This window comes from Bos indicus x Bos taurus, chromosome 6, assembly GCF_003369695.1.
Source record: "Bos indicus x Bos taurus breed Angus x Brahman F1 hybrid chromosome 6, Bos_hybrid_MaternalHap_v2.0, whole genome shotgun sequence".
Taxonomy (NCBI): Eukaryota; Metazoa; Chordata; class Mammalia; order Artiodactyla; family Bovidae; genus Bos; species Bos indicus x Bos taurus.
In genome coordinates this window covers 21,980,089-21,997,111 of record NC_040081.1, presented here as the reverse complement: position 1 = coordinate 21,997,111, position 17,023 = coordinate 21,980,089, and the positions used below count along the sequence as shown (strand labels likewise).

Here is a 17,023-nt window from a genome sequence, read left to right as displayed (position 1 = left end):
TGGGCATCAATGATGTATTGTACTTCCATTGCTGTAAGAAATTTCCCATGTAATCCTCCACATGTTCTCTCTTTTCCTGTCCATTTCCTAGAAACTAAGGACCCCAAGGCCTTAGGGGATTGCAAAGCCATAATATAAAAAGAGTTAGAGTTCCTGAATCACTGAGTAGAAGGCCACCAGCTGAACATCTGGCTAGATTTTATATGAGTAAGAATTAAGTTTCTACTGTGTTAAGTTACTGAGGTTTTTGAGATTATCTGTTATAGCAGTGGGTGCCACCTTAAGGTCATTTAATTATAACGTAAGACGTGCAGGCATAGAGTTAAACAGGGGAGAGGAGATACTGCCCTGCTTGGCTCATACCTGAATCAAGCCTTGAAAAATGACTTAATCTCGTAAAGAAAATAAAGACCATCATAGGCAGAGGAAACGCATGATTAAAGGATAAGGGGTGAAAAGAAAATTACATATAGGGAAGTTTGCGCACACCAATGCCAACGAGAGCATAATGAGCATAATATGCAAAATATAGAGTGGTCAGAGGAAAATCGACATGAAAGCCCTGAATGTGAATCCTTGTGTGAATTAATGAATCCTCCTAATTGGGCTATTTGGGGCGAGTTACTCAGTCAATCTGGATCATTTTCTTCATCTGCAAAATGGTGACAATGCCTATGTCGCAGAAAATCTTAAACCAGTACTAAGTACATCATGGAGTCCCCCCAAATTCCCCTAGTACTTTATCTTTCCAAGATTTTCCTATAATCTTATAGGAAAGCAGCACACATGTGCCGTGCTGAAGAGCCCAGATAAGAGACACTAGTAAACTCACACCTTTCATTCCTCCTTGTGAACTACAGAAACATAAATAATAGATTCCTAAAAAAAAACCACAAAGAGCTTTCATTTGTATTGGCCAGATATACTTAATAGCTTTATGCACGCATGCGTACCAAGACGTTTCAGTCATGTCTGACTCTTTGTGACCCTATGGACTGTAGCCTGCCAGGCTCCTCTGTCCATGGGATTTTCTAGGCCAGAATACTGGAGTGGGTTGTCATGCCTTCCTCCAGGGGATCTTCTAGATCCAGGGATCGAACCATAGTCTCTTACCTCTCCTGCATTGGCAGGTGGATTCTTCACCACTAGTGCCACCTGGGAAGCCCTAACAGCTCTATAAGGCTGTTAAAAGCTCTTCAGAACTTAACCACAATTGCACCCTCCTTAGCATGCATCACCCATGACTACAAAGAATGCTCCCTCATTACACAAGTGCATATACAGGTAGCTCCATGTCCCCGCACACCATCTTCCTATGCTTTATGTGACCAAAGATGTAAATTCTTTTCCCCCAGAGGAAAAATCTATCATTAGGGTTTGTGTGCCAACCAAGAACCAGTGCAGTCACTCAGTTGTGTCTGACTCTTTGTGACCCCATGAATCACAGCACACCAGGCCTCCCTGTCCATCACCAACTCCCGGAATTCACTCAAACTCACGTCCATCGAGTCGGTGATGCCATCCAGCCATCTCATCCTCTGTCATCCCCTTCTCCTCCTGCCCCCAATCCCTCCCAGCATCAGCATCTTTTCCAATGAGTCAACTCTTCGCATGAAGTGCCCAAAGTACTGGAGTTTCAGCTTTAGCATCAGTCCTTCCAAAGAACACCCAGGGCTGATCTCCTTCAGAATGGACTGGTTGGATCTCCTTGCAGTCCAAGGGACTCTCAAGAGTCTTCTCCAACACCACAGTTTAAAAGCATCAATGCTTTGGTGCTCAGCTTTCTTCACAGTCCAACTCTCACATCCATACATGACCACTGGAAAAACCATAGCCTTCACTAGACGGACCTTTGTTGGCAAAGTAATATCTCTGCTTTTGAATATGCTATCTAGGTTGGTCATAACTTTGCTTCCAAGGAGTAAGCGTCTTTTAATTTCATGGCTGCAGTCACCATCTGCAGTGATTTTGGAGCCCCCCAAAATAAAGTCTGACACTGTTTCCACTGTTTCCCCATCTATTTGCCATGAAGTGATGGGACCGGATGCCATGATCTTTGTTTTCTGAATGTTGAGCTTTAAGCCAACTTTTTCACTCTGCTCTTTCACTTTCATCAAGAGGTTTTTGAGTTCCTCTTCACTTTCTGCCATAAGGGTGGTATCATCTGCACATCTGAGGTTATTGATATTTCTCCCGGCAATCTTGATTCCAGCTTGTGCTTCTTCAAGCCCAGGGTTTCTCATGATGTACTCTGCATATAAGTTAAATAAGCAGGGTGACAATATACAGCCTTGACATACTTCTTTTCCTATTTGGAACCAGTCTGTTGTTCCATGTCCAGTTGTCCACGTGTAGAGTCTTCTCTTGTGTTGTTGGAAGAGGGTGTTTGCTATGACCCAAGAACCAGTGGTCTCCCAATTATCAACAGGACTAGAGGGGACTTCCCTGGTGGTCAGGTGGCTAAGACTCCACACGCTCCCATTGTAGGGGGCCTAGGTTTGATACCTCGTCAGGGAACTACACCCCACATGCAGCAATTAGGAGTTAGCATACAGCAACTAAAGATCCAGCATGTCTCAACTAAGACCCGGCACAGTCTAACAAATAAATATAAAATAAAATAATCTTCATATAAACAAACAAACAAAATAACAGAACTAATGAACCAGATAGTGAGCAATCCCTTGTTACATAACATACTCTGAGAATGTTTTAAATGAAGAAATGTTTTACCTTATACTTGTCAAATAAGAGACTTCAGAGATAGTCTGTTCTATGGGTAACAAACTCAAGTTCCTTCAGGGGCCAACTCAAATATGCGGTTCTGTAGAAACAAGAGAGAACAGGGTCCAACTGAAGGCATTAAAATCACTGTCAGCCCCTGGATCTCATCTCATGGTTTCATTCCCCATCTAAAGAAACTGAAGAGATTAGGTTCGGGTGACTTTTGGAGGCTACATAGCAAACATATTATGCAGGGTTGAGCGGAAAACAGAAACCATGCCAAGTTATTTTAAGCCAAAAGAGATTTTATAGAAAGAATTAGGTGACTTGGCGAAAGGCTAGAGATTGTTGAAAGGGCTACGAGTGCAGGGTCTTGGCTGGGCCTCCAGGAGCAACTTCTAGAACACCAGTGGATGAGGCACTGGGGAATACACTATTTTTGCCACTATCAGGAGAAACCGTGGAGTTCAAGAACATACTGTAGCTCTGACCCCTGAGAAGCTGGGATCTGGAAGCTTATCTGGGCAAGGAACTTAGAATCTGTTTTCTGTCTCCCCGCACTGCCTCCTGATAGCCAGAAAGCTGATGATTCAATATGGCATGCTGAGACTGGTTACTCTAAGTCCGTCCCTACAGCCACAGTTCTGGAAACTGGACACCAGCATCTCGTGCACCTTCTGTGCCAACATAAAAGAGCCAAAAAAATATCAGGGAGACGATCTCTGTCTCATCTCTGCCTCCGAGATCTCAGACAAGCCATCCAGAAGTCTAATTCACATCCAGAACTCTAAATGGACCAGAGTCTGAGAAATGTTTTCAGCTTTCCAGTTTCTCCTGTACAGGAAGGAATGCTAGCAGCAGGTAGGAATGAATGCAAGCACCAAACCTCCATACCCAGCACAGCAGCTTTCTGTGTAGGCCCAGGAATCAGACCTCCACCACTGACCTGTCCCCACTTACCCTATCATACCTTCTATGGAAACCCCCCAAAAGCAAAAATCTAGTAAATAGGGCTGTAATTCTAAAGACCTTACGCTAAAAAATATGTGAACGGGTCATTTTATTTACATCATTAGGTACAGGGTAAATCACACTACCTAATTTAATTGTTATATTAAGTATACTGTATATTCTTAATATTATATATTCTTGTATATTCTGACCCATTGGATTTTGAGCTCCTGAATGGCAGAAACTGTATTTAATTCATATTTGTATCTCTTGTCCCCAGGTCTGCTCGGCCCAGAGAAGATGCACAGGCATTTGCTGAATTGAAGTTTTACTCTTGACTCACTAATAGAAACAGTAAACCAGAATTTCATGAGCTACAGTATAGCAGCGATAGTATCAGGAGGCGGTCCCGCTACAGAGGCATGGGGAAAGGGGGTTTTCATCTTTCAAAGTAATCAGAGGTAGATCTGGCTAAGCAAGGTACCTGCTCTGTCTCTGTCCACGGGTGTTCTGGATTTCTCGATGGGATGCTCAAGTTAGTGGTGTCTTCCCGCTTAGTCTTTTGGGGCAACAAAACACACCAGAGTCCAGCGTGAGATTACAAGGATGCCATAAGAAGCTGATGCCTGATAAGTAAAATACAGCCCCAGACTCAGCGTGAGCTCTGAGCGGGGGCTTATTTATATTCCCCAATCAGCAGGATCTGATTAGTCTCAGCACATCAGGGGGGCTAACCTAGGTTAGCACTCCCGACAACGTCTGGTGGATCTGAGAACAAAATCAAACAAGAAAAACTTAATCCAATAACAACAACGGTAGACAGACCCACACAGCCAGCCAGCCAGCCAGCAGCCTCCACGCCGCATACAATCAGAAGGCGCTGGGCGCTCGGCCTCGGACAAAGCTGCAGCCGCGACGCCGCTTTAATTTACACTCACTGCCCTCCAGGGGGTACTCACCTCGAGCTCTCCGGCTCCGGCACCCGGCTCAGCCTGGCAGATTAGAAAAGGGGCTCGCAGGTCTGCGGGGGAGCCCGGTGGAGCGGCTTTCCTGGTGGCGCATCGCCCCAAGCGGCGCCGGAGGCTGCAGTTATTTCAGATAGAGGGGCGCGCGGCCCCGCCCACCCACGCCCTCCCCGCCGGTGGCGAGGGCGGTCCCGGGAACGAGGCCGGGCACTGGCTGGGTGGACCCGGCTGGGAGCCCGCTTGGGTTGGGGTTCAGGAGCGGCCGCTCCAGGCGTCCTCCGCGGGTTTGGGGCCGCCGGGCGCGGATGCACGGCTTTGCTCTGGCCCCGGAGAACCGCAAGTCCACCCGCCGGGACCCAGGAGCGGCGCCGTGCGTTTGGAGGCCTGGCTGGCCCCTGGAGACCAGGCGATCGCCTCTCCCTGGGAAGCCACGGGTTGGCGGCCCAGCGTGCGCCGACCCCAGCGATGACGAGTTCCTGGGCGAGGACGCGCAGCGCTGCCGTTCGCAGAGTCGGGAGTGCGGCCCGCGCAACCTATTGCTGGCTTATCATTCACATCTACATTCTGGATTTTCACTCCACCTTTTTAGTTGTGTTGTTTAGAAGTGTCTTCTCAGGTGAGGCGGGTGGACCTCTGTTCAGATGACCGATTAAGTGAATGAAAGACTTGTCCTTTCCCTTTTTATGGCTTAACACTTGCCCTTCTTGCTGTGTTGTTTTAGATTTTTACGTTCCAAATCAGCATCCATTTAATTCTGCCTTCTATTTCCATGTCTTCCTTTCCTCTATCTTTTCCTCCCCCTTCTCTTTCACCTAATTGTGTATATATGCGCCTGTGCCCCTTTCAGGGTAATTTTTATTTCTTTCAGAAATAAAATTGTCTTACCCGTTTTCCCCTCCTTTAAGCAACGGCCAATTTTAGTCTCCAACAGCCAGAAATCATTCATTCTCCTTTCTTAGGACCTCACTTTCGGAGAAAGGGATGAACCTAGATTCCATCTAATAAGCATCTAAAGTGACTATATTCCTAAACGAACTCTTACTCTCTGAAAGCTTGCACGTTTCCTGTGACACCCAGCTTCCTCAGCACAGGAATGAAATATATTTTCCCATTTCTTTCAATTGCATGATCATTGATGTGTCACCCAATTTGATTAGCACAGCTTTGGAGAACATTGAACTTTTGGACTAGTTTTTTGCTTTTTTATTGTTTATAATGTTCTATAGTTTACAGTTGTGAGTTTCCCTGGTGGCCCAGTGGTAAAGAATCTGCCTGCAATGCAGGAGACACAGGTTCAATCCCTGGGTGGGGGCGATTCCCTGGAGGAGGGTCTGGCAACCACTCCAGTGTTCTTGCCCGGGAAATCCCATGGACAGAGGAGCCTGGCAGGCTGCAGTCCATGGGGTCACAAAGAATCGGACAGGCCTTAACAACTGAGTAGGCATGCATGCTTATAGTTATCTCTGAGAAAAATTCTGAGGGAGAATTTGTTAATATTTAGAATCCATTTTGTAGTATTCATCATGTATTTATTTAGAATTCATGTTTTCATAGCTTACATATATATGTATACTGACTCAGAGCATTAAGTATAGTTCATAACATACTTAAAAGCTTCAGTGTTCCATTACTTCACTTGATAATAAGTTATAACATTCTGATTACATTACATCAAAAGAAACCCAAGTCATTTGGCACAATTCTGTAATTTTACAAAGCAGAAAACTAAAATCGTAGATAAATTGGATGACCTGGGGTCTCGGTAAAAAAACCAAGCTATACGTGCTCCAGTAGTGGAATACCTGGACCAGACCGCTAAAGCAAATCTTATAATCAGTGGACTCTTCAGACAGGCTAGTCAAAATATCCTTTGCTCTCAGGTTTAACTCACCCTCATCAACTGCATGTTCTGCTTCATACATACAATTTTAACCTTTATTTAACCTGTTATTGTCCGTTTCAAAATTGTCCTTGTTAATATTACAGTTATAAGACAAAAGACTAAGAATCACTGCTCATTTACTGAGATCTGTAGGTGCATCATACATATCGTTTGGCCTTCTGAGCTAACAACAAATAAAGCACAAACATAAAACTCTAAAAGAGCAAGAAAAAACTTCTCCCTACTAGTATGTTATGGAATTATTTTCTATGGATTTATATTGAAATGTTTATTTTCTTTAGTTTTATTTGTTTCTTCTTATATAATTCATTTCTATTTATTCATCCAGAAACTATTTCTAAGTTTAATGTTCTCTTATCTGCTATGTCAGAATTTGGTGAGGAAATCTATACTTAATCTAAAAATTATCCCTCAAACTGGAAATACTGTGTTAGTTAACTATATGTTTATTATGCCTATGTCAAATATTACTTTTTTTAATAAAGATTTTTTAGTTAGACTAAAAAAAGTACTAAGAAAAGTGAGGGCATCCATTAAGTATAAATATCTATGATTATTTTTCTTTTACATAACAGATCAACAATATGTAGTCCTGAACCTAAAACCCTCTAGGTGTTGGTTACTGAGGCCAAACTCCTTTATACCTTTGGTGTTCATTTATAATGGTGTAAAATTTTAAAATGAGTACCCACATAGAGATCAGTGCAGAACTGTACAAAAATATCTGAATGTTGGGAAATAGAAATAAAATAGAAATGAATACCATTTTAAAAAAAAACAACTATTTTTCTTCATATTCACATTTTAATTTTTACATGCTTACAAACTGAGGCTTATTCTTAAAATATTCTTTTTTGCAGTGAGTTCATTATCTCACCAAACTACAGTGATTTCAGAACAGACTAGAAAGAGATTAATGTATTTAAAGACTCAGATTCTTGTGAACAATGACATCATCAAAAGGTCTCATTTTCATTGATGTGCCGTTAACTGGAAAGAGAGGATGGGTGAGTTTTCTTCGTAAGTAGGTTAACTGTGGTCAGGAAGGGCCCACCTTCCCAGCAGGGAGACCCTGACTGAAGTCACAAACTCCAGCCTCCATCAATGATGACAGGATTCCCCGTGATGTAGGCAGACTGCAGTGGTAAAGACAAGGAGACCAAACAGTTAGCCAGGTTGTGTTTCTTCAGTTTTCCTGACTGAGACAGCTGAACAGTTTATTCTCACAGTACTAGGAAATCTCACTTAACAAAGAGCAGTTAGAAAAATCTGAATTAAATTCCAGATGATTTAAAACTGCTGAGTGTTCTCATGATCTGGGGCTAACTGGATTCTTGCTGGTGTCTGAATGCATGTCACATTCTAAGAGTGTTTGGTATCAGAATCAGAAAATTAAAATTCTGTGATACGGAGCCATTCCCTGAATTAGGATAAAGCATAGGCTAAAATAGTGTATTTTCATTTTGAAACTCAGAAGTATTCTAAACTAGCTGAGTTTTATGCCACTAATAAACTTTTGAACATCATAAAATGTGTCAGTCATAAAGTGGTCATGTCAATCACCAAACAGAACTTTGTTTAAAAAGATGTACATTTAGTTAATCAATATACATGGCTAATTCCAGGAACTGAATAGCACTAAATGTATTTTTTAAAATTTATATGAATAATAATTACTATAATCTATTCACCAAGAAAACAATTTATACTAGTTTCAGATATCTAAATCTGTACAAAACTAAAGGAGTTTAAAAATTTCTGGGTTTTTTTCCCATAGAATTTTTATTTTTCCAAAGAATTAAAGCTGAAGTGATTCTTGTGGTAAAGATTTAGAAATAGTCTAACTTAAACCTTTGGATAATGGACAATCAAGACTCAAATCTGTGCTCTTAGTTTTAAATACATCTGAAACCTAAGTAGGAAGGAAAAGACATCATAATAGGAGTACAGAGTGTTGTAAAGTACAATATATGAAAACTGAGCATATAAAGTATTTAGGTAAATGAATGGGTTAGTAGTCACTCTACCAAGAAACAGCCCCCAGTTTCACTTAGTTTTTTTAAAAGGCAGGCTGTCTGATCACATATGGACTCCTCAGGATCTTTTTAAAAGGCAAAGGTTTTTTTTGTTGTGTATTTCAAGCCAGAGTGTTCCCAAATATTTGCTAACCTGGAGTTGGTGATGGACAGGGAGGCCTGGCGTGCTGCGATTCATGGGGTCGCAAAGAGTCGGACACGACTGAGCGACTGATCTGATCTGATCTGAAGCTCTGGCTAAATCAGGGCAATTTAGCTTATCAGCAGTACCCCCAGATCAAACGAGCTTTTCTGAAGACATGGATTCAGAGAAATCAAAATGGTCAATATACTGGTTCCATCACAATCTGTCCAGCAGTTTTCTCAGCTATGAAAAACTGCTACAAATAGTTCTGAGAAGTAGTCACTACTCTGTCGCTAAAACATTTCAACCTCTGCATTTGTCACACTCACCAACTACCGGATGTGTACAAGTTTCATTCAGGAGATGCTGACTGATCAGTAACACACCTCCTTACTCCCACCTACCTCTGCTTTTCTTTTTTTAGTTTCCTGGTTGATTATTACTCAAAGGCATAAAACACAGGGGATGTTTTCGTGCTCTATACCTTATAGGAAATATTTCTAACAAAAAAGTTTCTGTTTTCACAACTGTATGTCATTGGTGGCTCAGATGCTAAAGCATCTGCCTGCAATGCAGGAGACCCGGGTTCAATCCCTCGGTTTAGAAGATCCCCTGGAGAAGGGTGTGGCTATCCACTCCACTCCAGTATTCTTGCCTGGAGAATCTCATGGACAGAGGCTACAGTTCATGGGGTCGGAAAGAGCGAGTAACACACACACACACACACACACACACACACACACACAAAACATACAGCAGCCAATAAGGAAGAAACTGGTTACTAAATACATGCAAAGTGGAAAGAGACAGAACTATGAATTTCCATACATGAATATAAACAAGTAAGAATTCACAGGGGCAAAAAGGAGGATGTAGGGGGATTCTTCTAAACAAATCACTAATAAAACTGAAAGCACCAGATGCTAATTCTTTGCCTCTTGGACACAAATCTGATTTGCCCTTTCCCCATTTTACCTGAAGCTCTCACAGTTTTGGAGGTTCACTGGTTTGATTTACATTAAGTCACTGCTTAATCATTATATTGTTTCCCAAATTGGTAATTTTTGAAAAGAATGATAAAATTGAGCCATTTAATTTTAATTAAATTGAGCAATTTGAATTTTTTTTTCAATCTTTCACCGCTTCATTTGCTATCAGATTTAGCAACATGTAAAGCTGAATGAGGATAAGTTGGTGGCTGAAGTCAAAGTGGCCTTAATGTCAAGCAAATTAAGTCAGCACCTATCCCTACTTTGTAAATGCAACATCTTAGCACCTATATGTGATCACGTCCTAAATTACATTATTTTGATCAGCAAATTGTGGCCAAACGTGATTGAGGATAATGAACCCCCCAGGAGGAACAGTGCTCACTTCATCAGAGGCCAAGTACACGCAGAGCAGGGCTACTTCTTCTGCAGTTGCAAATCTTCCTGTTTTCTGTCTCTTTAGGAAATCGCTCAGTGCCTGTAACCAGAAACCATATTGGACATCGGTGATGTGAGCTGAACTATGAATGCTCCTGCAACACCTGTAGGAGGTCAAAGGCAAGAGGAATCTACAAAGGAACCACTGACTTGACTAAGTATGCATGATACAGGATACAGGACAATATCATTATTGATAATATCATTAACTGTAGACCAAACAGGACTATGGTAACTCCCAAGCTACTCAAACTATTTGTTTTATATTAAAACCTATAGACACCGTGACAGATCAGAAAGTTAGTACTAAAGAAGAGGGCATTTTTATGTTTTTTTAAAATGTGGTAAAATGCACATAATATACAATTTACCATCATAACCAAGTGTAGTGTACAGTTCAGCAGTGTTAAGTAGATCCACAGTATTGTGGCACAAATCTCCAGAATTCTTTTCATCATGCAAAGCTGAAACTCCATACCTATAAAACAACTTCCGACCCACTTTCTCCCACCCCCTAGCAACCACCCATCAACCTTTCTGTCTCTACGGATTTGTCTACTCTAGGTAAGGAAGCGGAATTTTTTTTTTAAACCACAGGATTTAAAAATTTAAAACAGTAGCTATACCTCTTCAGGATTTGGTCTGGCTTGTATTCTTTCTTGCAGAGATGGGGTATCAACTGTTCCTAAATAAAAGGAGGGCATTCAGCTTGGTTACTTACTTAGACTGAAAAAGAAATTGGCAATTAAACTTTAAACTTGCTTTCCGTATAATTCAATGATCAGTGAAATTTTTCTTCATGACTTGGAGTGACAATTTCTCCTCTACCTGCCTGCCCTTTTATTTAACAGTCTTATAACTTCTTTAATAATGTTTCTATGATTTTCAAAAACACAAGCTATTATTCTTTGTCATACTAGGCAGGGATTATTGGTGAAGCACCCAGCATTCCCAGGACACACTTTGGTCTCATCACATTCACATGATACTTTATGGATAACTTAAGTGGCTCTACATTTTCCTCATTATCTTGAAATTCTCATTGGTTTCAAATTCCTATTTTAACCATTGTTTCATATTTCTCATTGAAAAAAATATAACTTTAAATTATTTTAATTAAAACAAGAAAATGACTAAAAATGTTTAAATTGTGAGCTATCAGATGTAGCAATGAAGATCCAGCACCATAAATAAATGAATTAAAAAAAATTTTTTTTTAAAAATCCCACTTAGTTCACATTCCTTACAGAACAAGTTCCCAGGCATTTTTGTTAATTTCTGTGATCTGCAAATTCTCTTTACAGAGCCTTTCTTCTGCTGGCAGGACTACTCCAGGAAGACCACACGATCCTTTTAAGGTGATAAAAAAATGATCTCACAGTCATAGCCTCAGCTCCATCCTTAGACCATGCTCCTGGGCGTGTCAGGGATTGGACGTTTGCTCGGAAACAATTTCTTTCTTTTGAAACTTTTTATGGGGGTATAATTGATTTACAACGTTGTGTTAGTTTCAGGTTTACAGCAAAGTGAGTCTGTTATACGTGTACATACATCCACTCTTTTTTAGATTCTTTTCCCTTGGAGGCCACTACAGAGTATTGAGTAGAGTTCCCTGTGCTATGCAGTAGATCCTCGGTTATCTACATCATATAGAGTAGTGTGTGTACATCAGTCCCAATCAGTTTATCTCCCTCCTTCAGAACCAGAATCTTAATTTTATTATCGTTTGCCATTTCTCTGGAGAGGCTGGGAATCTTTGAAACCTAAAAATCCTGGCTTCTTGCTGTTTAACAGCCCTGTCCTTAGCTTGTCTCTCTGCTCTCACACTTTACTGTGAGCAGGAGGAACCTTCCACAGGATGGGTGGCTGCTGCCTTGGCTATATCGCCTGGCTCATCAGGAACATTTTCCACCCTTCACAGTTACTGCAGGCAATAGTGTTGATGAAATTCTTACACCACATAATAAAAATCTCTCTCTATCCAATTTCTGATATTTTCCTCACTTGCCTCATCAACAGCCTCCTTAGAGTCCACAATTCTACCAACGGTGTGCTCAAGACAACCTCTTCAAAATTCTTGCTGCCCACTGGGGCAGATGCGCACCATATCTTACATGTGACCGGTCTTAATGACTAAGGGTTTCCTTTGTGGTTCAGACGCTAAAGAATCTGCCTACAATGCGGGAGACCCGGGTCAGAGAGATCCCCTAGAGAAGGAAATGGCAACCCACTCCAGTATTTCTTGCCTGGGAAATCCCATGGACAGAGGAGCCTGGCAGGCTACAGTCCAAGGGGTTGAAGAGCTGGACACGACTGAGCAACCAACACGTGAAGGCTGAGAGGAAAGCCTAGTCCTCTCCCTCGATTCCAGCCACCTGACTCCGCCAAGTCCCCGTGCAGACTGACGCACGCTGCCATCGTCCACACCAGTCTGGTGTTGAAGTGTTGTCCATCAGTACCATCCCAGACTCTCATTCCTTGTCACATTTTCTTCTGTGACTGGCTCAGTGAGTCAAAGCTAGTTCCCTGTCCCAGACAGTGTGAGGATATATTTTCCAGCCTTCCAAAAAGTCCAGCTTTAAAACAACCACATTTTCCAAATCATTAGACATTTTATTCCACTGGGTAAATGGCACCAAGAATAGCCAACAATATCACCAGTGTGTATGTTAAAACCTAGCAAAACTGTGTCTCTCCTGTCAGATCCTCCTCTTTCTTTTCTTAAAACAACATTTGTTTGTTTATTTGTTTTAGTTGTGGCACACAGCATCTTCAGTTGAGACATGTGGCATCTAGTTCTCTGACCAGGGATCAAACCTGGGACCCCTGCAATGGGAGCGCAGTGTCTTAGCCACTGGACTGCCGGGAGAGTCCTGATCCTCCTCTTGGCTAGTGTTACTTGAGTTTACCTTTCCGGTCCAAGAAAAATTAAACAGAACACTTCAATCTTGGAAATTCTGCGGCTTGAAGGTTACTTGGTAGCTTCACCCCTTTATTCTAGTAAGTCAGTGGTTTTCAACCAAGGGGAGACTGTGAAGGATGCCATCAGAATCCCCTGTGTTGCTTTCCAAACCATACACAGTGCTCCCCATCAACTCCTTCCCCGAATTCTGGTGTGCCCCTCGGGTTTGGAAAGGTCCCACGGGTCATTGTGAAATGCTTCTCCACCCCACCCCCCGAGAGCAGTTGTGAACTACGAAGAGAAACTTTGATTCTGGACATGCAATACTGAATTTGGTTTCAGAGAGGAAGTTGGTAATTCCTCTTCAGCACCCTGAACAGGCAGACCTCATTTTACTGCACTTTGCTTGACTGCACTTCACAAGTACTGCATTTCTTACAAATTGAAGGTCTTTGCAATGCTTCTTTGAGCAAGTCTACTGGCAGCATTTTCCCAATAATATTTGCTCACTTCGTGTCTCTGTGTCACATTTGGTATTCTTGCAATATTTGAAACATTTTCATTATTACTGTATTCGTTTTTTTTAATTAATTAATTTTTTAATTGAAAGATAACTGCTTTACAGAATTGTGTTGGTTTCTACCAAACACCAACATGAATCAGCCATAGGTATACATATGTTGCCTTCCTCTTCTGTGGGAGGGAACCGCCCTCCATCTGTGATCAGTGATCTATGCCGTTACTGTTGCAAAAGGATAATGACTCACTGGAGACTCAGATGATGGTTAGCATTTTTTAGCAATAAAATGTTTTTGAATTAAGATATACACATTGTTTTCTTAGGCACACTGCTATTGCACGCTTAATAGACTGCTGTATAGTATAAACATAAATGTCCTTTCTACTAATAATAATCTCTCCTTTTCTCCTTTCCTTTACATGAGGGGCCAGCATACTTTTTAGTCAACAGTGAGAAAGTATTTTTAGCTTCGAGAACCATTTGGTCTGTTACAACTACTCAGCTTTGACTTTGGCATGAAAGCAGACTTAACCAGTACAGAAGCAAACTGGGTGAGATGTGTTCCCATAAAACTGTGTTTACAAAACAGATGGTGAGTCAGATCTGGCCTGCAGACCACGGTTTGCCGACCCCCTCTGTATAGCATAAAGGAAGGTATTAATCCCTCCTTTTTGCTTATGGGCCACCCCAGGTGACTGACTTGCCTCAGTGGCTCCCTGTGTCCGAAGGCTCCTTCTCCTTCCTGCTCTGCTGGGAGTACAGCCTACTTTTCGCCTTTTCTCTGAGACGATCATCCTGGCCTGCTTCCAAAACACCAAGCCCAGGCCAGTTATGACTGTTAATCACAGGGTTTAGAATGGCCCCCATCCACACAAGTAGCATTTAAATACTTTGGATTTGTTAAATCAAAATGGCATCATTTGTGCTAAAGCCCATGATACCAAACCTGTATTTAATGCCTAACCTAACTGCAGTTTCAGTCTTTACCAGAAATAGAATCTTAATCAACCAGTCTGGAATTTTCTGGTCGGCACCCAGTGAGGTATCGGCCTCATGGGCCCTCTCTCCCCCCGGAGGAAGAAGAGGCAATCTGTATGATAAAATTCACGCCATCCCTTCCTCCCTAGACTGGAATAGGGCTTCCCAGGTGGCACAGTGGTAAAGAACCTGCCTGCCAATTGCAGGACATGTAAGAGACGTGGGTTCAATTCCTGGGCTGGAAAGATCCCCCTGGAGGAGGAAATGGCAACCTACTCCAATGCTCTTGCCTGGAAAATCCCATGGGCAGAGGAACCTGGCAGGCTTACAGTCCTTAGAGTCCCATAGAGTTGGACACGACTGAAGCAACTTAACACGAACACAGCCTAGAAAATTCTTTTCTTTTGCCAATGACTTCCTTGCCCCATCCTCCTTTCCATAAAAACTTTCCATTTGTATAGAACTCCTTGGAGCATCCATCTAGTTGCTAAACAGGATGCCACCTGATTTATGAATCACTGAATACAGCCAATTAGATTTTCAAATTTACTTGGTTGAATTTTGCTTTTTAACACATCTGCAGGTTGTTCCTAATGACTTAGGGTCTTATTCCCAACTTACCGTTGGACTATTATCTTAATAACCCCCTTTTTTTTCTCTTTCTAAAAATTGTTTTATTTTATACTGGAGTATAGTTGCTTTGCACTGCTGTGTCTGTTTCTGCTGTACTGCAAAGTGAATCAGCTATATGCGTACATATATCCCCTCTTTTTTGGATTTTCTTCCCATTCAGGTCACCACAGAGCAATGAGTTGAGTTCCCTGTGCTATACGGCAGGTTCTCCTTAGCTATCTCTTTTATACATAGTAGTATATGTATGTCAATCCCAGTCTCCCAGTTGGGCCCATTCTGCTTTCTTCCCCCTGGTGTCCGTGTTTGTTCCTACATCTGTGTCTCTATTAGCCTAGGCTCTTTTTCTTTCGCGCTTTGCCCAGTGACAACACAACATGTGATAAACTAGCCTGCATAGACGCCTTTCAGAGCGGCAGCCAGAAGGTCAGAAAGGTCAAGTTCACGGTCCCACAGTGCCTAGCTCACCTGGACACACACAGTTGCACCGGATACCCTGCTGGATGAAGTCTGCAGCCACGGACTTTGTGAGGCCGATCACGGCCGCCTTGGTTGTGCTGTACACGCACCTGTTCACAACGCCTGAGAAGGAAAGCAGGTGTTAGTCACTCAGGCATGTCCGACTCTCTGCGACCCCATGGACTATAGCCCACCAGGCTCCGCTATCCATGGGATTCTCCAGGCAAGAATACTGGAGTGGGTTGCCATTCCCTTCTCCAGGGAACCTTCCTGATCCAGGGATGGAAACTGGGCGTCCCGCATTGCAGGCAGATTCTTTACCACTGAGCCACCAGGGCATATCATACCTGAGAAGGAGGGGAGGAAGAAATAAAAAGCAGTCTCCTTTAGGAAGCAGGAGACCACTGTCCTGCTTCCTCACACTCCACCCTTTTAAAAAACTGATATCAGTTCTTCTCCATTAATAGGGCTAGTTTCTGAATCTGGGGACATAGTATTATTGTTGGCACAATTCAGGTGAGACTTCTGTGTTGAGATGCTACATTTAAGTGAGAGCTGTACCCTTAGCTTTTCATCATCAATTGGTAGAACTCTTAGGTGGATTCCAAATTAAAACAAACAAACAAACAAACAACAAGGATAAATCAAAGGGAAACAAAACACAACTCAACCAAACCTATTTCTTTGTATTTCTCTCCCAGGAGGGCTTACTGTGTATCCTTGCTGAAAGAAGGAATGTTATCTCAGCAGTAGCTCCTCCATTCTAAACTTGAAAATCCACCTGTACCATCAGGCATCATCTCCATGTCTGCATCACAGACGTGTTTGCAGCTTGACCTCTCGCTGAGGGCTGGCTCACACATCTTTGTGCAGCTCTCCCCAGTCCACAGGCAGAGGTCCGTCTCTGGTACCACGAGGGCACTCTGTGCAGAGCTCTGTTGTAATCCTATCACGCTGCAGAAGACGTGTGCTTCCCCATCTCTCTCCCCCTTTGGGGCTGTGGATTCTCTGGGGTCAGGGGCATCTAGTGGATGTTCAGTACATCTTTTTTGATTAATTAAATGGATAAATGTTTCCTTCCCCCATTTTGATCTTCATTTCTATATCCATTTAGAGGGGGAAAAAAAAGGAGGGCAAAGCAAGCAAACTTTAGTTCCATGATTGGTTCATATTTAAGGCAAAAGGCTTGGTGCTTAATTCCAGTTTTAAAAAAAGCAGTTTTGAACTCATGTGTGGGTTACATGATCTCTGCTGTGCTTGTTCCCCAAACCCTTAAGCTCCTGAAGATGTGTCAGTCCATGCGTCATGATTCCCAGAGGAAGACACGCCTACCTTTGATGCTGGAAGCCACAGAGGACATGTTGATAATGTTGCCAGATTTCTGAGCCAGCATCTGCCAAAACA

At 42.4% G+C, this 17,023-nt stretch overlaps 2 protein-coding genes across 10 annotated transcripts in view; both read right to left on the bottom strand.

Moving 5' to 3' along the window:
• Positions 1 to 4,727, bottom strand: part of SLC9B2 (solute carrier family 9 member B2) — a 62,228-nt gene extending 57,501 nt beyond the window's left edge. For 3 of the 6 annotated variants that reach the window (XM_027543937.1, XM_027543943.1, XM_027543942.1), the window contains exons 1-3: positions 4,635 to 4,727; positions 4,160 to 4,443; positions 2,734 to 2,824 (exon numbers count right to left, since the gene is read on the bottom strand). The gene's annotated coding sequence lies outside the window, so the exon portion shown is untranslated. The remainder of the gene's footprint in view (positions 1 to 2,733; positions 2,825 to 4,159; positions 4,444 to 4,634) is intronic. The other 3 variants (XM_027543938.1, XM_027543940.1, XM_027543941.1) reach the window with 3 other exon arrangements.
• Positions 4,728 to 6,190: 1,463 nt separating this feature from the next.
• BDH2 (3-hydroxybutyrate dehydrogenase 2) overlaps positions 6,191 to 17,023 on the bottom strand; it is a 28,595-nt gene continuing 17,762 nt past the window's right edge. For all 4 annotated transcript variants that reach the window (XM_027543933.1, XM_027543935.1, XM_027543934.1 and 1 more), the window contains 5 exons: positions 16,952 to 17,012; positions 15,629 to 15,742; positions 10,757 to 10,815; positions 10,078 to 10,170; positions 6,191 to 7,679 (listed from right to left, as the gene is read on the bottom strand). In XM_027543933.1, the coding sequence (XP_027399734.1) occupies positions 7,626 to 7,679; positions 10,078 to 10,170; positions 10,757 to 10,815; positions 15,629 to 15,742; positions 16,952 to 17,012 (381 nt within the window). In that variant the 3' untranslated portion in view covers positions 6,191 to 7,625. The remainder of the gene's footprint in view (positions 7,680 to 10,077; positions 10,171 to 10,756; positions 10,816 to 15,628; positions 15,743 to 16,951; positions 17,013 to 17,023) is intronic.